This window comes from Oncorhynchus masou, chromosome 29 (genome assembly GCF_036934945.1).
Source record: "Oncorhynchus masou masou isolate Uvic2021 chromosome 29, UVic_Omas_1.1, whole genome shotgun sequence".
Lineage (NCBI taxonomy): Eukaryota > Metazoa > Chordata > Actinopteri > Salmoniformes > Salmonidae > Oncorhynchus > Oncorhynchus masou.
In genome coordinates this window covers 67807987-67830690 of record NC_088240.1, presented here as the reverse complement: position 1 = coordinate 67830690, position 22704 = coordinate 67807987, and the positions used below count along the sequence as shown (strand labels likewise).

General features: G+C 42.5%; 1 protein-coding gene across 1 annotated transcript in view; it reads left to right on the top strand.

Annotated features, from left to right (window-relative positions):
• The window catches only part of LOC135520376 (epithelial discoidin domain-containing receptor 1-like), a 91162-nt gene that overhangs the window by 28981 nt on the left and 39477 nt on the right, over positions 1-22704 (top strand). Inside the window, 3 exon segments of the mRNA XM_064945874.1 lie at positions 12551-12708; positions 19605-19707; positions 22369-22444. Coding sequence (XP_064801946.1) covers positions 12609-12708; positions 19605-19707; positions 22369-22444 — 279 coding nt within the window. The 5' untranslated portion in view covers positions 12551-12608.

Here is a 22704-nt window from a genome sequence, read left to right as displayed (position 1 = left end):
ATTTGACATTGTACGATTTCTCTTAAATGACGATAGATAAATGGCTGGTTCTTTTTTTATTGACACCGGAGGCTCCTTGACTTTGACGTGAAGCAGAAAAATTATTTCTCAATTTTCATTTTGGACCTTTAATCCCAGAAAAATGGCTATAACTCAAAAACCGTTGAGGCCTAGACGCCATCTTGATCGGGGCCAACTGCTCATTATGCCAAACCTACGCTCACCAAGTTTCGGCTTCGAAATATTTTCCGTTTTGGAGATAAGGCCACGTCGTGATTCGTGATGTTTTGTACATTTGCAATATGATTGCTTATGCCCTCTTGTGGGATTTACCGGGACAGCGGAAAAATGACCAAAATTTGATTATTTTATCAAACGGAAACCGAATGTCCGAGAGAGTTCGTTTGATGACTACCCGGTAGATCCGGCCCTTCCGCACGGCCCGACGCCGCCCGCAAATTTTACAAACGTTTTCGGACGTCAAGTAAGGGACCGTACATTTGCAATATGGACTTTCTCACTAACCATATGGCGAATGTCCAAATGTTCCCTTAAGGTATTGAAGGAGGTTTTCACTCAAAATCTCATGATACATGGCCCCATTCATTCTTTCTTTTACATGGATCAGTCGTCCTGGTCCCTTTGCAGAAAAACAGCCCCAAAGCATGATGTTTCCACCCCCATGCTTCACAGTAGGTATGGTGTTTGGAGTACAAAGAATGTTGAGTTTTATCCAACAAACACGACGAGTTGAGTTTTTACCAAAAAGTTATATTTTGGTTTTATCTGACCAGATGACATTCTCCCAATCTTCTTATGGATCATCCAAGTGCTCTCTAGAAAACTTCAGACGGGCCTGGACATGTACTGGCTTAAGCAGGGGGACACGTCTGGCACTGCAGGATTTGAGTCCCTGGCGGCGTAGTGTGTTACTGATGGTAGGCTTTGTTACTTTGGTCCCAGCTCTCTGCAGGTCATTCACTAGGTCCCCCCGTGTGGTTCTGGGATTCTTGCTCACCGTTCTTGTGATCATTTTGACCCCACGGGGTGAGATCTTGCGTGGGGCCCCAGATCGAGGGAGATCATCAGTGGTCTTGTATGTCTTCCATTTCCTAATAATTGCTCACACAGTTGATTTCTTCAAACCAAGCTGCTTACCTATTGCAGATGTAGTCTTCCCAGCCTGGTGCAGGTCTACAATTTTGTTTCTGGTGTCCTTTGACAGCTCTTTGGTCTTGGCCATAGTGGAGTTTGGAGTGTGACTGTTTGAGGTTGTGGACAGGTGTCTTTTATACTGATGACAAGTTAAAACAGGTGCCATTAATACAGGTAACGAGTGGAGGACAGAGGAGCCTCTTAAAGAAGAAGTTACAGGTCTGTGAGAGCCAGAAATCTTGCTTGTTTGTAGGTGACCAAATACTTATTTTCCACAATAATTTGCAAATACATTCATTAAAAATCCTACAATGTGATTTTCAGGATTTTGTTTTCTCATTTTGTCTGTCATAGTTGAAGTGTACCTATGATGAAAATTACAGGCCTCTCTCATCTTTTTAAGTGGGAGAACTTGCACAATTGGTGGCTGACTAAATACTTTTTTGCCCCACTGTATGTGTGTGTGAGTTGTTGAACCTATGTTTTGGAAAGCAGAAAGACGTCCTGTTGAGTCATGCCACACTTCCCAAGGCCAAACTATTCCTGGAAATCAGTTCCCTTTCTCCGTCCACTTTTATAATATCATCTCTCTCTCTCTCTCAAAATGTTTTGTTTAACTTCTCAAAGCATTTTCTTAGTTTCTCCCGCCATCTATTTGACTCTATCTTCTACCTCTCTTACCACTTTTTGTTATTTTTACATGACTCACTTTTCCTAATCTCTTCCTGCTCCATCCTGTCAAAATCAGTTCAGATTCAACATTTCTGACTGGCTGTACTTCCTGCTAACTGGTATTTCCTGGTATTGATGAAGTGTCAGCTGACACATACCAGTGAATCACTGGATGACGAATGACTGGACTACTGACTGACTGACCAACCTATAGCACTGTTACATACAGCCTCATTACAGAGGATATCCACCACAGCATTGATTCCAGACAGATGGCTTCATTCTATCTCAGTGCGTTTGTTGTTCTTGGAATCCAGTGAGAGGATCCATATGTGCTGTTGAAGGTCAACGCACCACACCACACCTCTCTCAGACCTATGTCAATATCCCGATCGATCGGAGAGAGGGTCAGAATTTTCTGTTGGGCTACTGTCCAAGACGGCAGCCAAATTCCCTCGGCTTCAGTGACCAATGATGTTCTGAGAACAATAACATGGAGGAAAAATAAATGTACTTATATATATATATATATATTTCACTTCTATTTAACCAGGTAGGCTAGTTGAGAACAAGTTCTCGTTTACAACTGCGAACTGGCCAAGATAAAGCAAAGCAGTGCGACACAAACAACAACAACACAGAATTACACAAGGAATAAACAAACATACAGTCAATAATACAGTAGAGAAAAGGTCTATAAACAGTGTGTGCAAATGAGATAAGATAATGGAGGTAAGGCAATAAATAGGCCACAGTGGCGAAATAATTACAATTTAGCAATTAAACACTGGAGAGATAGATATGCAGAAGATGAATGTGCAAGTAGAGATACTGGGATGCAAAGGAGCAAAAAAAAATAACAGTATGGGGATGAGGTAGTTGGATGTACAGATGGGCTATGCACAGATGGGCTATGTACAGGTGCATTTTTATGTACTTTATATTATGTTTTATTTGTACTTTTCCCACTTTTATCTTTGACCATCATTCTATCTCTCACACAGCAACTCCACTCCTACTTGTCTACAATTCCACATACTAACCCTCAGCCCATCCCATCTATCTCTGCTGGACACCCACTTTGGGTTTCTACGCACACATGTCTTTCAACTATGCTGTGATGTTTAACGTACAATTTCAATTTATCTAATCGAAAAGAATCCACAGATTGCGAGTTACAGATAAATACTTTTACTAAGAGTATTAGCATATTAGTAATTGACTGACCCGGTCTCTCCAGATCTCCTAACAGTACTATTTCTAGGGTCAATTTTAGATCAATGCTATTCATTTTCAGCCATTCTTGAGCCTGAGACCAGACACAGGCTATCTGAGGGCAATACCAAAATAAATTGATTCTGTGTCCTCACAACAAAATCTGCAGAGCTTCGATGATTTTATCCCCCAAATATTCAACATTTTGATGTTGGCAAGAATTGTATATAATAATTTTAGCTGAAAAGCACCAAGTCTTGAATCTTGCGTTGTATTATATATCAACTCAAACATCCTGTACTATGGAATCAGTACATCAGAAATCTCTTCCCAACTATTTTGTCATTTGTATGGCACAGCTGTCCACATCCTGGTCCTCAAATGAAACTGGTATACTTTCCTATGTATGCTATTTTTATTCCTCTGCCAGTTTTGATCCTTTATTTTGGGCAGACAGACCAGTTCCCTACCTCCTCCCTCCTCCTCCATTTTTGGGGCAATGCTGTAATCAATTGTTTGTACTCTTGGATTGAGCAGACCTTTCTGTACAATTCTGATAACTCCACGAAGGACATAACTCTACCATTACAATTTACAATATAATTTAAGAACAAAATACCATTTTCAAACATCTTTCACATAAATACAGGTATTTTATCAACCAGCACATTTGGGTTCAGCCATAATATTTGTTGTAATATTTGTTCTATCTTTCACGGGGATGAAATTGAAATTGTAGCCAGTTTTAGATAGACCGGGTCTTTATTTTGGCCATCTGGGTGTTGTTTTAATAATAGAGAAATCAGACCGTCCTGCTGAGTACCTTACAGATTTCTATAGAAGTAGTTAAAACAATATAACGATGGAGCTTTTAGTATATCAAAAAATACTTGATATACCTCTACCGGTATGCCATCAAGCCCTGGGGTTTTTCCAGACCGAAAGGATTTAATAGCCTCAAAGTTATTCCTCTGTAATTTGGCCTTCGCACTGATCTTTCCGTTTCATTTGTTAATTTTCCATTTTTTATATTGTTTGGAAAGAATTCCTTAGCATAATCTTCATTCAGTGGGAAAGGATGAGACGGAAAAGAGAACATCTGCCTAAAATAATTAGCTTCCTCTTTTAAAATATAATTTGGAGAATCATAGATGACTCCGTCTTTAACGATTTTCTGGAAATTCTTTTTGTTAGTGTTCCTGTTTTGGAGATTCAGGAAGAATTTTGTGCATTTTTCTCCATCCAGTTTGCTTTATTTTTGGAACAGATTACATTAGATCATTCTTAAATAAGTTCCTCAAGTTCTTTTTGTTTTTCCTCTAACTTATTTTGTATCTCTGTAGTATCGTTTTTATTGCTCTCTACCTGTACTAGTAGTTCATGGATTTCCCTTGTTAGTCTTGTCTCTTTAGTCAAACTGCTTTTTTATTATTGATGAATTGTCACGGTTTTCTGTAGGTGAAAGAGAGTCGGACCAAAATGCGGCGTGTCTATTGTGATCCATGTTTAATAAAACTGAAGAAACACGAATCAATACAAAAAACGTAACGAAAACCGAAACAGCCTAATACTGGTGCAAACTAACACACGCCAGACCTAAGGACAAAAGGACAATCACCCACAAAACCCAACACCAAACAGGCTACCTAAATATGGTTCCCAATCAGAGACAATGACTAACACCTGCCTCTGATTGAGAACCATATCAGGCCAAACACAGAAACAGACAAACCAGACACACAACATAGAATGCCCACTCAGATCACACACTGACCAAACAAAACATATAAACATACAAAGCAAACTATGGTCAGGGTGTGACATGAATATTGAATTGAATGACCCCTGAAGGTACATTTAAAGGTATCCCAAACAATAAGGGGATTTGCTGAACCTATATTATACTGGAAAAATTCAGTTATAAATTCTTTTGTCTTAGTTAAAAATAAGTTGTCCTCCAGTAAACTTTGATTAAATTTCCAATATCCAAATCCACGTGGAAAATCTATAAGAGTTATGTGAATGCCAATTAGATGATGATCCGATCGCATTCTGTCTCCTATTAAAACTGTTTTAACCTTTGATGCAAGAGAGAAAGAGACAAGAAAGTAGTTAAGATGACTAGCTTGATTAAGCTTCCTCCGTGTATATCTCACAAGGTCGGGGTTTTTTAGTCTCCAAATTTCCATTATTTCTAATGTGTCCATAATATTTATGATTTCCTTAAGGGCACGGTGATGATAGTTTGTAGAGTGATTACCTTTACGGTCCATTGAGGTCTGATGTCAGAAGGTGAATTCACCAATGTGTAAGTCGCTCTGGATAAGAGCGTCTGCTAAATGACGTAAATGTAAATGTACTTAACACTGTGTTATAGTCTCCTACCATAATGATTAGATCATTTGTTGCCTGTGAGTTCAATAAATTGGTATAAATGTTTTTGAAGAAGTATGGATCATCCTGATATGGACCATATAGATTAATGAACCAAATCTCTTTGTCGTCCACTTTCATATTAAAAAGGATCCACCTTCCTTGCAAATCATTCCTGACTATTTGCACATTCAGAATGTTATGTTTGATAATTAATATCATCACACCCTTTGAGTTCCTTTGTCCATGACAGAAAACTATTTCACCACCCCATTCCTTTTTCAACTCAACTTCATCTAAGGATGTAGAGTGTGTTTCCTGTAAACAGTATATGTTATATTCCTTTTCTTTTAGCCATGTAAAGACTGATCTTTGTTTAATAATCTGCTAAACCATTACAATTATAACTGGCTATACTTATTTCACCCCTTACCGTAACTAGATGCTCTTCTCAGTCTAAACTGACCATAATTAGTGCTTGTAAAGTTACTGCCATCAGAGGTATTATGGTCAAAATAGAGCTTTCAAATGTCTGATTTTTAGAATTCAAGAAATAGGTTCTAGCAATATTTGTTTTATTCCCTTGCCTGTTTGCCTGTGAGCCAATGCCACAGATGTTAGAAAATTGAGACAAGATATTATGTGTAGCAAATCTGAGTAGGTTGATGTGTATGATATTGGATGTGATATAGTGAGAGTGTGTACGATGTCTGTATAAGAGTAGACTATAATGTGTGATGTCCAATTAAATAATAACTGCCAATTTGCATGGTTGAGTGTCTGTGCGTAACATGTAGTCCGTATAGCCTTAATATTCATGATGATAATTGTAATCCATATCGTATCACCGTCATAGTTGCATCATAATTACCTTTAACATAATTGAAAAACACATCCCAGCATTTCCATTTGACGTTTCAAATGATCATGAAAGAGACCTTGCATTACTCTAGAGACGGCTTCACTACAGTACAAATGTCTTCCATACAATATGTTATTATTCCCCAATGCCCCTATTCTGATATCTTCCCCTTGCTTGTTGTAAACATATATAAAATGGTAGACAAACAACAAAGACATTAAATTATAAAACAGTTCTCGACAATAGTGAGAGGGGGAAGAGAAAATAAAGAAAGTGAGAGAATAGAGCGAGATCAGGTGTGTGTGTGTATATGTATAAGTCCGTATGTGTAAGCAAGCATGTAATTGAGTAACCTGAAGTCCCTGTAGAATTTAGTACAGCCACGGTGTTATGGACCTGTCTGGGAATAGCTGTCCATCTATAAAGAGTTTCCACATTGATAAAGGCACGCTTACCCTTCTCCCTTTGTTGTCTTTGTACCAGATACAGTCTCTTTCGACGTTCGTTTATCTCCCTTGGAAATTGGTCATTGAGATTTGGTCCCTTTAAGCTCCCTTCCCTTGCTTTTGATCAGCTCCTTTTGTTCGGTAGTGTTCAAATTTTGCGATGATCGGTCAGGGACTCTTGGTCTTGTCGCTCCGAGTTCCAAGTCTGTGTACTCGGTGGAAAGCCACCTTGTTTACAGTCTCTATAGGAAGTTTTAAGGCGGATTGCATGAATTCTCTGATCGCGCCCTCTGGATTATTGGATGCGTCCTCAGGAATCCCAGAAAAAAAATGATTTTCACACATGCTACGATTTTCTCTGTCTAGTATCGACTCCAACACCCTGTTTTCCCTGAGTAGACAATCCATTTTGGAATCTTGGATTTTTATCTTGGCTGTGAGTGTCTTGTTTTCTCTTTGGAGCGTGAGAATTTCATTCTGGCTGAACTCCAAACTCCCCATCAGCCCTGCTACCTCTTCACACAACTTTTCCATTGTTGCATGGATTCCAGCCAAAGCACTAGCCTCTACCTCAATGGTAAGTAAATTGTCCGTGTCTGTAGATGAATCTGTTTTTCTTTTTTTTGGTTTGGAGTTTGTGCTGCAGGATGCACATTTCTGTTTGAAAAAGTTAGCCTTTGCTTTCCTTACTGCCTATGTATATTGGTTCCTAACTTCCCTGAAAAGTTGCATATCACGGGGGCTGATCGATGCTAATGCAGAACGCCACAGGATGGTTTTCTGCTGGTCAAGGGCAGTCAGGTCTGGAGTGAATCACGGGCTATATCTGTTCCTGGTTTTACATTTTTTTTGAATGGGGCATGTTTATTTAAGATTGTGAGGGAAACACTTTTAAAGAATAACCAGGCATCTTCTACTGACGGAATGAAGTCAATATCCTTCCAGGATACCCGGGCCAGGTCGATTAGAAAGGCCTGCTCACTGAAGTGTTTTAGGGAGCGTTTGACAGTGATGAGGGGTGGACGTTTGACCGCAGACCCATTACGGATGCAGGTAATGAGTCCGATAGTTTAAAAATACTTCAAGGGAAGGCGACAGTTTTTCAAGGGAAGGGCGACACCTTCAAGGGAAGAGCGACACCTTCAAGGGAAGAGCGACACCTTCAAGGGAAGAGCGGCACCTTCAAGGGAAGGGCGACAGCTTCAAGGGAAGGGCGACAGCTTCAAGGGAAGGGCGACAGCTTCAAGGGAAGGGCGGCAGCTTCAAGGGAAGGGCGGCAGCTTCAAGGGAAGGGCGGCAGCTTCAGGGGAAGGGCGGCAGCTTCAGGGGAAGGGCGGCAGCTTCAGGGGAAGGGCGGCAGCTTCAGGGGAAGGGCGGCAGCTTCAGGGGAAGGGCGGCAGCTTCAAGGGAAGGGCGGCAGCTTCAGGGAAAGGGTGGCAGCTTCAGGGAAAGGGTATCAGAAATTCTTGCAGGATTAGCAAAAATGCCTGCTGGATAGTAGCACAGCTCACTTGCCGCCACTATTGTTCTTCTAGCCAGGTCTTTACAGATTCTCAGAGAATAGCCCCTCAGAACCAGTAGCAGTGTTACCGTTTGTGTTGTATTGTCAACTACAGCATAAATAAACAAAGGGGTTTTCTACAAAGCAGGATCAATGAGTTAGCCATCTAACTTGCCTAACTATTCTAAAATAATGTTAACAGTTATTTCTTGTTATTAATTAAAGTTAGCTGGCTAACTCATTGATCCTACTTTGTAGTATACTCCTCTGAGGTGTCATTACCTCACAAACAGATCTGGGACCAGGCGATCACTGACTCACAGACAAAACAACAAAACCATCTGCTCTCGTTCAGGAAAGCCTTCAAGTGCCGCCTTGTTTCCCCAGTTGACACTATCGAACACTGTAAGTGCTTGGAAGGTTAAAAGGTGTTTCCTTCTATCCAGGACTCACTGAATGGTTGTGCCTCAGTGACTCCCTCTACTCCCTCTACTGGGTCTGACGGAAACCCAGAACAAAGACCTCACTCCTTTCTAACCTCCCCAGTGGGAGGGTTACTATTACTGTCTGTCTGACTGACTGGCTGACTGCGGAGAGAAATGGTCTGTCTGTCTTACTGACTGGCTGACTGGGAAGAGAAACGGTCTGTCTGACTGACTGGCTGATTGGGAAGAGAAAAGGTCTGTCTGTCTGTCTTACTGACTGGCTGACTGGGGAGAGAAACGGTCTGTCTGTCTTACTGACTGGCTGACTGGGAGAGAAACGGTCTGTCTGTCTTACTGACTGGCTGACTGGGGAGAGAAACGGTCTGTCTGTCTTACTGACTGGCTGACTGGGGAGAGAAACGGTCTGTCTGTCTTACTGACTGGCTGACTGGGGAGAGAAACGGTCTGTCTGTCTTACTGACTGGCTGACTGGGGAGAGAAACGGTCTGTCTGTCTTACTGACTGGCTGACTGGGGAGAGAAACGGTTTGTCTGTCTTACTGACTGGCTGACTTGGGAGAGAAACGGTTTGTCTGTCTTACTGACTGGCTGACTGGGGAGAGAAACGGTCTGTCTGTCTTACTGACTGGGGAGAGAAACGGTCTGTCTGTCTTACTGACTGGCTGACTGGGGAGAGAAACGGTCTGTCTGTCTTACTGACTGGCTAACTGCGGAGAGAAACGGTCTGTCTGTCTTACTGACTGGGGAGAGAAACGGTCTGTCTGTCTTACTGACTGGCTAACTGCGGAGAGAAACGGTCTGTCTGTCTTACTGACTGGCTGACTGCGGAGAGAAACGGTCTGTCTGTCTTACTGACAAGCTGACTGGGGAGAGAAACGGTCTGTCTGTCTTACTGACTGGCTGACTGCGGAGAGAAACGGTCTGTCTGTCTTACTGACTGGCTGACTGGGGAGAGAAACGGTCTGTCTGTCTTACTGACTGGCTGACTTGGGAGAGAAACGGTTTGTCTGTCTTACTGACTGGCTGACTGGGGAGAGAAACAGTCTCTGTGGCTGACAGAGAATATAATAGGTTTAGAATCAGCTCCTTGTTCTACCCCAGGTCCAAACTCAACCCCTTAGAATTAGACTGAGTGGAACGAGCATTCCAACTCAAAGTTGGGCTTGATACCATCAAGTCCTATAGTATGTCAAACTCATAATATGGCCCAACTTCAATGGATGTTTTAATGGGCACTATTGATCTTAGCAGTTCCAAGACAATCACATTATACACTGAACAAAAATATAAATATAAAAAGATTTTACTGAGTTACAGTTTATATAAGGCCCCAGTCTAACTCTCTTGCAACTGCTCTGGTGGACATTTCTGCAGTCAGCATGCCGAATGCATGCTCCCTCAAAACTTGAGACATCTGTGGCATTGTGTTGTGTGACAAAACTGCACATTTTAGAGTGGTCTTTTATTGTCCCCAACACATGGTGCATCTGTGTAATGATCATGCTTTTCAATCAGCTTATTGATATGCCACACCTGTCAGGTGGATGGATTATCTTGGCAAAGGCTAAATATTCACTAACATGGATGTAAACAAATTTGTGCACAAAATGAAAGAGAAATATGTTTTTTGTGCGTATGAAAAATGTCTGAGATCTTTTTTTTCAGCTCATTGCGTTTATATTTTTGTTCAGTATAGTTTGGAATGCAAACTACAATATGATTGTCATGAGACATTGCAGTGCCAAAAGTAATCCAAACTTTTGTCAAACTTTCACTGAAACATACTTTTTCATAAGAACATTTCTTCTCCCTCCCTCATTCCCTCCTTCCCTCTCCCCCTCTCTGTCTGTTTTATTGTTGTGTGGTGGGACTTAGACAGCTGTTCATAACCATCAGTTAGCCTTGTGAATTAGTCTGGACAAATCATGTAAGTGGAGGGAGATGGCAGTGGGATAGGGAGATAGATAGATGGTTTGCTAAACACCGTGGGCTCGCCTCACTTCCCTCACTAGCTTCTCCCTAAACACTGTGGCTTGTTTTTCCACTTAGACATGGCAGCTGCCTGGTGCCTCAAAAACACTTGACTGTCTATGCCAAACATAATCTTGGTTTTGGTTAGCGGTGATTTTCATTTGATTGTATTATCTTCAGAACCTAAGGTTTGTGTTTCCATCCAGTTTTGTGATCGCTGGTCAGTAAAAGTATTTTATCAGTTGTAACATTTGTTGAGTACCTTGTTATGGATTGTGACGGGGATCATTTTTAGGATTGTTGACATAGTGGACAGGCCAGCAGAGGGAGATTCTCAGCTCTGGTTCGGCATGCTTAGAGTTACTGGAATCCTGTAAGAGACATATTTCAACATGGTGTCATCTGGCACAGCAGACACACACTGCTTCACTCGTTTGGAAGGCTCGGGTGTTTTCTCAAAACAAGCTGTCTACTCTCTCTCCCTCTCTCTGAACACTTGCACCCTGTATCTGTTGCCTAACGCCTGTCTTTTGTTCTGGACAGCTGCACTGGCTGGCTATCCCTGAAATCTCCTCTGTGTCACACACACACGCACGTACACACACGCACGTACACACACGCACGTACACACACGCACGTACACACACGCACGTACACACACGCACGTACACACACGCACGTACACACACACACACACACACACACACACACACACACACACACACACACACACACTCTACTATGTCATCCATGTCATCTGGACTGCTCCTTCGTTCCATCCTTCTCTTCTGTTCTCTATGCCTACAATTCCACTTTTCATTCGTCTTCATACCTCCCTTCATTCCCTCCCTCTGTCCATCACACTGTCGCTCCCCTTCCTCTGTGTCCCTACAGCTGTGTGTCAGCTGTCGGTCTGTGCCAGTGAAGTCAGTGGGCCCACAGGGACACCAGGCCACCCCTCTACACCCCTCCCCTACCAGCTGTCTCCCCCTCCCTACCCCCATCACTCCCAATCATTAAGCATCCACCAGTAAAACTACTGGACAAGCCTTTTTGTGTCTCGTAGATGGGTAACTACAGCACCCTATCCATCCTATCAGGCCCCAGTCTAACTACTACAGCACCCTATCAGGCCCCAGTCTAACTACTACAGCACCCTATCCACCTTATCAGGCCCCAGTCTAACTACTACAGCACCCTATCAGGCCCCAGTCTAATTACTACAGCACCCTATCAGGCCCCAGTCTAACTACTACAGCACCCTATCCACCCTATCAGGCCCCAGTCTAACTACTACAGGACCCTATCAGGCCCCAGTCTAACTACTACAGCACCCTATAAGGCCCCAGTCTAACTACTACAGCACCCTATCAGGCCCCAGTCTAACTACTACAGCACTTGAGGAGGAGTTTGTAATAAAGGAGTTGGAAATGACATGATTGACATTTTGAATGCTGAAGGACTAAGTAATGCTGGCTAGGCTAATTACACCACCTTGGATTGTTCATTGTGCAACAACAACATATCAAAACAAAGCTAATGTTCTCTGTGTTGTGGTGCCACTGGTCTGTTTTGTTGGATTTTGTTGTGTTGAATTGAGTTGTGTTGTATTATATTGTATCATGTTGTGTTGTATTATATTGCTTACATTTTGAGTTGCTCTCCAATGAGTCCATGGTGTCTGGTTACACGTACACAGGGCTGACAGACAGGGATTCATAAATCACAGAGGAAGCTACTGTATCTACTAGACTGGACCTGACATTTAGACAGAAACCCATCCACATGGATTATCACCCCTCTCTCTCATTCTTCCTACTCTCTCGTATTCTGTCTTTCATGATACAAAATAAATGATTCATGCATTTTGAAATCTTCTAATCCTTCCTCTCTCTCTATCCCTCTGTCAGGTATGCCTGTGGTTGTCAGCGCGTCTCCGGACAGGTAACCGGGTGTGTTGCTGGTGCCATGGCAATGCCAGAGCTGCGACTGTTTCCTGTCATTGTGGTTACCGTCATCCTGGTGGTGTTGTCGGCTGCGGATGACCACGACTGGCACTTTAAACCAGGTGAGAGGTCAAAGGTCAGATGTCAGACCGGAAGTGACTGCTTAAGGTCAAGGTCAAATCAGATCCCCAGAATATGATTGGTCATTATTGTTGAAGAGTATGGGTTCTCAATAACCTACCTAGTTAAAGCCAAGTAGACGGACTAGGGATTGATGATCGTTGACCAATCGGCCAGGTTTAATACAATTGGAGTCACAACAAGAGAAAAAACTATAATCAGAACAGATGTGTTTTACCTTCCATTCAAGATCTCACAGGGACCCCCTCAGAAATGTCAGACAATTCCATCTCGGCCTTACCCATTGCCTTGTCCTCCTCCTCCACCCCTCCATCCCTCGCCCTCTCTGCCCCTTTCTTGTCTACACTCTCCTCACATTCTTGAATGTGTGCCTTAAGTCTGTCCATCCGCTATCAGCAGCCGATCCTGTTTCAGGTCCATGTCTCCTAGGCAGCCATGTGTAAAAGGAGAGAGATGGTAGCAGGGAGAATGATCCTTGGGTATTCAGCCTCACTAATGTACAGGCCGCTCATCACCTGTCAATCATACAAAGAGAGAGAGGGGAAGGAGGGAGGAGAGGGATAGAGATAGAGTAGAGAAAATGAAACTCCACAAGGTGAAACCAGAGCTGCCACCTCCAGGGTAGAAGCAGACAGTAAAGGATCTGTCTCCCGCACACACACATGCATGCACAGGTTTGTGTCATCTGATTTGATCCATATGGTTATTATTTCCACACCGTTGCTGCGGTAATGCAACAAGTCTTTTATAGGAGGAAATAGCCCATTAGTACCAGGATATGAACTGATATGAAGAGTAAATAAAGGAAGGGAACACCCACCATGTGTGTGATAGGGGAAGAAAGCCAATGGAGACAGAGAGGGCAATGACAGAGAGGGGACTAAAAAGAGAGAAGGGGAGGCCTGGAGAGAGAGTTTTATTGGCAGCTCGGTAATGATGTAATGAAACAGGCCTGTCCATGTAGGGGGTAGGTGTGTGTGTGTTTTATCTTCCAACCCCACATTCCTATCGACTGACTCACTGACAGCAACTGAGTTAGAACTTCCCCACTTATCACCCCCCATGCCCTCATATCACTGACAGCATCATTATCACCCCCCCATGCCCTCATATCACTGACAGAATCAGTTATCCACGTCCCCATATCAATGACAGTATCAGTTATCCACGTCCCCATATCAATGACAGAATCAGTTATCCACGCACCATATCAATGACAGAATCAGTTATCCACGTCCCCATATCAATGACAGTATCAGTTATCCACGCACCATATCAATGACAGTATGTATCAGTTATCCACGCACCATATCAATGACAGTATCAATTATCCACGTCCCCATATCAATGACAGAATCAATTATCCACGTCCCCATATCAATGACAGTATCAGTTATCCACGTCCCCATATCAATGACAGTATCAGTTATCCACGTCCCCATATCAATGACAGTATCAGTTATCCACGTCCCCATATCAATGACAGTATCAGTTATCCACGTCCCCATATCAATGACAGTATCAGTTATCCACGTCCCCATATCAATGACAGTATCAGTTATCCACGTCCCCATATCATTGACAGAATCAGTTATCCACGTCCCCTTATCACTGACAGTATCAGTTATCCACGTCCCCATATCATTGACAGTATCAGTTATCCACGTCCCCATATCAATGACAGTATCAGTTATCCACGCACCATATCAATGTCAGTATCAGTTATCCACGTCCCCATATCAATGACAGTATCAGTTATCCACGTCCCCATATCAATGACAGAATCAGTTATCCACGTCCCCATATCAATGACAGAATCAGTTATCCACGTCCCCATATCAATGACAGAATCAGTTATCCACGTCCCCATATCAATGTCAGAATCAGTTATCCACGTCCCCATATCAATGTCAGTATCAGTTATCCACGTCCCCATATCAATGACACAATCAGTTATCCACGTCCCCATATCAATGACAGAATCAGTTATCCACGTCCCCATATCAATGACAGTATCAGTTATCCACGTCCCCATATCAATGACAGAATCAGTTATCCACGTCCCCATATCAATGACAGAATCAGTTATCCACGTCCCCATATCAATGACAGAATCAGTTATCCACGTCCCCATATCAATGACAGTATCAGTTATCCACGTCCCCATATCAATGACAGAATCAGTTATCCACGTCCCCATATCAATGACAGAATCAGTTATCCACGTCCCCATATCAATGACAGTGTCAGTTATCCACGTCCCCATATCAATGACAGAGTCAGTTATCCACGTCCCCATATCAATGACAGAATCAGTTATCCACGTCCCCATATCAATGTCAGTATCAGTTATCCACGTCCCCATATCAATGACAGAATCAGTTATCCACGTCCCCATATCAATGACAGTATCAGTTATCCACGCACCATATCAATGACAGTATCAGTTATCCACGTCCCCATATCAATGTCAGTATCAGTTATCCACGTCCCCATATCAATGACAGTATCAGTTATCCACGCACCATATCAATGACAGTATCAGTTATCCACGTCCCCATATCAATGACAGTATCAGTTATCCACGTCCCCATATCAATGACAGAATCAGTTATCCACGTCCCCATATCAATGACAGTATCAGTTATCCACGTCCCCATATCAATGTCAGTATCAGTTATCCACGTCCCCATATCAATGACAGTATCAGTTATCCACGCACCATATCAATGACAGTATCAGTTATCCACGTCCCCATATCAATGACAGTATCAGTTATCCACGTCCCCATATCAATGACAGAATCAGTTATCCACGTCCCCATATCAATGACAGTATCAGTTATCCACGTCCCCATATCAATGTCAGTGTCAGTTATCCACGCACCATATCAATGACAGTGTCAGTTATCCACGCACCATATCAATGACAGTATCAGTTATCCACGTCCCCATATCAATGTCAGTGTCAGTTATCCACGTCCCCATATCAATGACAGTGTCAGTTATCCACGTCCCCATATCAATGACAGTGTCAGTTATCCACGTCCCCATATCAATGACAGTGTCAGTTATCCACGTTCCCATATCAATGACAGTGTCAGTTATCCACGTCCCCATATCAATGACAGTATCAGTTATCCACGTCCCCATATCAATGACAGTATCAGTTATCCACGTCGCCATATCAATGACAGTGTCAGTTATCCACGTCGCCATATCAATGACAGTGTCAGTTATCCACGTCCCCATATCAATGACAGAGTCAGTTATCCACGCACCATATCAATGACAGAGTCAGTTATCCACGCACCATATCAATGACAGTACCAGTTATCCACGTCCCCATATCAATGACAGTGTCAGTTATCCACGTCCCCATATCAATGACAGTGTCAGTTATCCACGTCCCCATATCAATGACAGTGTCAGTTATCCACGCACCATATCAATGACAGTATCAGTTATCCACGTCCCCATATCAATGACAGAATCAGTTATCCACGTCCCCATATCAATGACAGTATCAGTTATCCACGTCCCCATATCAATGACAGAATCAGTTATCCACGCACCATATCAATGACAGAATCAGTTATCCACGTCCCCATATCAATGACAGAATCAGTTATCCACGTCCCCATATCAATGACAGAATCAGTTATCCACGCACCATATCAATGACAGTACCAGTTATCCACGTCCCCATATCAATGACAGAATCAGTTATCCACGCACCATATCAATGACAGAATCAGTTATCCACGTCCCCATATCAGTGACAGCATCCATAACAATAACTTAGTTATACCCCCCCCTCCACTAGCATCACCCCTTTATCGCCTCTCATTTTCATTCACCCCCCCACACCCCCTTCCTTTCACTCACTGTGAAGACTGGTTCTCTGCCCTCTATTTGGTCATGTCTGGCCCTCTAGTGAAGTCATGGCAGATAGTTAAGTCGTATGATAATGCCTGGTTGATATATGCCTGTAGGACTGTTGTCGGGGCTGATATTTTCACCGGGCAGAGTAGAGCCGTCCATTTAATCTGTCTGCCCTATGTCCTCCTTATCCCCTCTTTCACTATCCCCTCCACTTCCACCTTCTCCTCTTCTTTCTCCTCCCCTCCCCCTCCTCATGCCCCTCTTCCTTCTCTTTCTCCTTCCCCTCTTTTTACTCCTGTATTCACCTCACCTCATCTGCCTGTTAAAGTCAAAACTATGGAGAATAATACCTCTTCAGGGTTATAAACTAACAGAAGGTTATCTGTTTGTAATGACCTTGGCAGCTCCTATTCTTCAATATTCATCCTATTAGATTATAAATTAACATTGACTCTACGTGTTTCTTCCTGAGTGACTCGAAGAGAAATAAGAGGTGACAAGGACATTATTGGATGAGCTCCCCTACGCAGTGTGATGATGTGTCCCAAATGGCACCCTATTCCCTATGGAATGTATTGCTTTTGACCAGAACCTTGGAGTAGGGTGCCTTGTAGGAAAGATCGAGACGGAGATTACTTAATGCTGCGTGACCAATGACTGGCTCCAACAATGACATGTACAGGTGTAGGATCACCCTGTTGTTGCAGGACATTTCGCAAACTTGTGGTGTCTTCGACTTGATTTGCCTCAACAAAAATGTCCATAGATTATAATCCACACAATAATGAAAATTTCCTGTTGCTGCAGAATTATTTTCCTGCTGTGAGAAACAGGTCAAATTAACATCCTTTTAGCTATCATGTTACTCCTGATGTATGACAGTAGAATATGTATGACAGTAGGATGTGTAGGATAGTACAATGTGTAGGATAGTACAATGTGTATGATGGTACAATGTATGATTGTAGAATATGTATGATTGTAGAATATGTATGATTGTAGAATATGTATGATTGTAGAATATGTATGATTGTAGAATATGTATGATAGTAGAATGTGTATGATAGTAGAATGTTTATGATAGTAGAATGTATATGATAGTACAATGTGTATGATAGTATAGTGTATGATAGTATAGTGTATGATAGTACAATGCGTATGGTAGTACAATGCGTATGGTAGTACAATGCGTATGGTAGTAGAATGCGTATGGTAGTAGAATGCGTATGGTAGTAGAATGCGTATGGTAGTAGAATGCGTATGGTAGTAGAATGCGTATGGTAGTAGAATGCGTATGGTAGTAGAATGCGTATGGTAGTAGAATGCGTATGGTAGTAGAATGCGTATGGTAGTAGAATGCGTATGGTAGTAGAATGCGTATGGTAGTAGAATGCGTATGGTAGTAGAATGCGTATGGTAGTAGAATGCGTATGGTAGTAGAATGCGTAGTAGAATGCGTATGGTAGTAGAATGCGTATGGTAGTAGAATGCGTATGGTAGTAGAATGCGTATGGTAGTAGAATGCGTATGGTAGTAGAATGCGTATGGTAGTAGAATGCGTATGGTAGTAGAATGCGTATGGTAGTAGAATGCGTATGGTAGTAGAATGCGTATGGTAGTAGAATGCGTATGGTAGTAGAATGCGTATGGTAGTAGAATGTGTACAATGTGTACAATGTGTACGATAGTATATTGTATGATAGTAGAATGTGTATGATAGTAGAATGTGTATGATAGTAGAATGTGTATGATAGTAGAATGCATGATAGCAGAATGTGTATGATAGTTCAATGTGTTTGATAGTAGAATGTATGATAGTAGAATGTATGATTGTAGAATGTGTATGATTGTAGAATGTGTATGATTGTAGAATGTGTATGATTGTAGAATGTGTATGATTGTAGAATGTGTATGATTGTAGAATGTGTATGATAGATCAATGTTTGATAGTACAATGTATGATAGTAGAATGTATGATAGTAGAATGTGTATTATAGTAGAATGTAGATACTAATCTTTCAATGTATGATAGTAGAATGTGTATGATAGTACAATGTGTATGATAGTAGAATATGTATGATAGTAGAATGTGTATGATAGTATAATGTAAATGATAGATCAATGTGTTTGATAGTACAATGTATGATAGTAGAATGTGTATTATAGTAGAATGTATGATAGTAGAATGTGTATGATAGTAGAATGTATGATGGTAGAATGTGTATGATAGTACAATGTATGATAGTAGAATGTGTATGATAGTACAATGTATGATAGTAGAATGTGTATGATGATAGTAGAATGTGTATGATGATAGTAGAATGTGTATGATGATAGTAGAATGTGTATGATAGTACAATGTATGATAGTAGAATATGTATGATAGGTCAATGTTTTTGATAGTACAATGTGTGATAGTAGAATGTGTATGATAGTGGAATATATGATAGTAGAATGTGTATGATTGTACAATGTATGATAGTAGAATGTGTATGATTGTACAATGTATGATTGTACAATGTATGATTGTAGAATGTATATGGTAGTACAATGTGTATGATAGTTCAATGTGTATGATAGTTCAATGTGTATGATAGTAGAATGTGTATGATAGTAGAATGTGTATGGTAGTTCAATGTGTATGATAGTAGAATGTGTATGATAGTAGAATGTGTATGATTGTAGAATGTGTATGATTGTAGAATGTGTATGATTGTAGAATGTGTATGATTGTAGAATGTGTATGATTGTAGAATGTGTATGATTGTAGAATGTGTATGATTGTAGAATGTGTATGATAGTATAATGTTCTATTCTGTCCTCTACTCTCTGTATGACAGGCATGATGAATTATGTTACGTATTCTCTTTCTCATTCTTGTCCCCCCCCTCTCTGTCTGTGTCTCCCTTTCTCTCACTCACTCACACACACAAACACTAACACACACACATGGTCACATGTACACACACACACACACACACACGTCCATGCAGCTCAGTGTCGTTATGCCCTGGGTATGGAGGATGGCACCATCCCTGACTCTGACATCACGGCTTCCAGTGCCTGGTCAGACTCTACTGAGGCCAAACACGGCAGGTACGTATGTTGGTGTGTGTGCGTGCCTGCCTGCCTGCACTGCATGTGTTGTGTGTATTATTGCCTACCTTCCAAAGGGAAGAAGCCCAGCAGCTGGCCTGTATAGCTCTGTGCCAGCTGTTATTGTAGTTTATCTCTGTGTTTCTGGTTTCCATGATTCTAAGACTCTGTGACCTTTGACATATTTGGGTCTTGTGTACCTCAATGCTTGACTGTGAAGAGTGCAAATAGAGTATTCAAAGTGTGTGTGTGTGTGTGTGTGTGTGCGCGCATGTGTGTGTTTGTGTATAATTACATTATCTCTATTCATGTCTGGTTCTGGGTCTGTATCTCTCTACCGTTGACTATGTCTGCCATCTGTTGTCACCATGTTTAAATCACACAGGAGAAGACTATTAGATTACAACACAAGACTGTGGCCAGCGTGTCTCTGTATAGCACATTAGGTCATGACATTACATGACCAGCCTGTTAGACACGGCAGATTCACGTGGCCTATTACTCGATATCCACTGTGTGTGTGTATTGTGTGTTTCCATGTCTCTCTTAGCCTGCCATGTCTGGGCTGCGTTTGCTGGCTGATTGTCAGTCCATGTGGAGGTGATCAGTCCCAATCCCTTAAAGAGACACCAGAGACAGACAGACAGACAGAGAGAGAGAGATGGGGAAGAGAGTGATATAAAGACAGAAGGATGGGGGAAAAGAGAGAGGATTGGGAATAGAGAGAAAAATAGAGAGGGTGATGGGGAGAGATTGGGGAGGAGAAAGAGAAGAGTAAGAGGGAGGGAGGGGAGAGATAGATATTATGAAGGATGGGAGGAGAGAGAGAGATGCAGCGGAGAGAGATAATATGAAGGATGGGAGAAGAGAGAGAGCAAGAGGGGAGAGATAGATAATATGAAGGATGGGAGGAGAGAGAGCAAGAGGGAGTGGAGAGATAGATAGATAGTATGAAGGATGGGAGGAGAGCGAGAGGGAGTGGAGAGATAGATGGTATGAAGGAATGGAGGAGAGAGAAGAGAGCAAAAATGGAGGGAGAGAGAAGAGAGGGAAAGGGGAATAGAGAGAGGGGGGGCGATTGAGGAGAGAGGAGAGAGAAGTAGGGAAAATGGGCGTGCCACTGTGATGGAGGGAGGAGGGGAGATAGAAAGAGGGATGGAAGGGGGAAGCCTGGTGTGTGATCTTAGGGAGGTGCTCATTGATATTGACAGCATGTTAGATGGAGAGAGGGAGGAAGGGAATTTAGAGAGAGAAGGAGGAAGGGATAGAGTACTTGGCTGATCTCAGAGTGAGAGAGAAAGAGAGAGAGAGGGAATAGAGACTGATGAAGGGAAGAGAAGGGGAAGAAGGGAATGGATAGAAAGACGGGGAAATAGAGGACAAACGACAGTTTTTCTCGTTTTGCACGGCAGTTATCTGTCATTAATCATTTTGGCTGATGCAGGATGCAGAGGCCTGGTTTGTCTCTCTCTCTCCCTTCATCCATTCATCCCTCCCTCTATCTACATTTACATTTACATTTAAGTCATTTAGCAGACGCTCTTATCCAGAGCGACTTACAAATTGGTGAATTCACCTTCTGACATCCAGTGGAACAGCCACTTTACAATAGTGCATCTAAATCATTTAAGGGGGGGTGAGAAGGATTACTTTATCCTATCCTAGGTATTCCTTGAAGAGGTGGGGTTTCAGGTGTCTCCGGAAGGTGGTGATTGACTCCGCTGTCCTGGCGTCGTGAGGGAGTTTGTTCCACCATTGGGGGCCAGAGCAGCGAACAGTTTTGACTGGGCTGAGCGGGAACTGTACTTCCTCAGTGGTAGGGAGGCGAGCAGGCCAGAGGTGGATGAACGCAGTGCCCTTGTTTGGGTGTAGGGCCTGATCAGAGCCTGGAGGTACTGCGGTGCCGTTCCCCTCACAGCTCCGTAGGCAAGCACCATGGTCTTGTAGCGGATGCGAGCTTCAACTGGAAGCCAGTGGAGAGAGCGGAGGAGCGGGGTGACGTGAGAGAACTTGGGAAGGTTGAACACCAGACGGGCTGCGGCGTTCTGGATGAGTCTTCCCTCCCTCCATCAGTGTCAATGATCTAGTGTTCTGAATGGTAGATTGTGGTGTGCGTGGTCTCGGTTGACCTCAGTGGGATCACCATCAAATGTAGTAAAACTTTATTAGCATCCGATTCAACAATGTTGACAGGAAGAAATGTGTCTTGGTGTTAGGGCTGGTCTTTATATGGTCCAAGTTTGGTTTGCTTCATGTGGTCCAGTTCTCAGTGTGAATTGATCCTAATCCCAGCGACTAAGTGGTTGTACTGTGGTCTGTTTGTGGTGATGGTTATTGTGGTCTCTGTAAGAAGTATTTGTGGTTGGGATAGTTTGGATGATAGAATATAACTTTATCCAGAATGATCTCATTATGGAATCCATAAATTCATAATAAAAAAAAAACCCTCTCTGTCTCTCTCTCTCTCTCTCTCTCTCTCTCCCCCTCTCTCTCTCTCTCTCTCTCTCTCTCTCTCTCTCTCCTTCTGTCTCTCTGAATCTCTCTCTCTCCTGCTGTCTCTCTCTCCCCTTCTGTCTGTCTCTCTCTCTCTTTCTCTCTCTCTCTCTGTCTTCATCTCTGTCTTCATCTCTGTCTCTCTGTGCCTGTCTCTCTGTCTCCCAGGTTGAGTAAAGGAGAAGGGGATGGTGCGTGGTGTCCTGCAGGAGCAGTGTTCCCCAGTGCTTCAGAGTACCTCCAGGTCAGACAGAGTACACAGGCCTACTCCATGGGCTACAACCACACACTGTATGTGTAGGATTCTCTGTTTCCATTGGCTAGAGGTGCAATCATCCTACCAATACTCACATTTCATTGGGTTAGAGTTTGTGTTTTATTTCATCAAGGTAGAAGTTTCCTAGCTTCCCAAGTTTCCCTGTGTTGTAGGTAGAGGGTTAGGATGGTTTTGAGGGTCAGAACACTACATTACAACTGACCTTGGATCAGTGACTAGAGACGTCT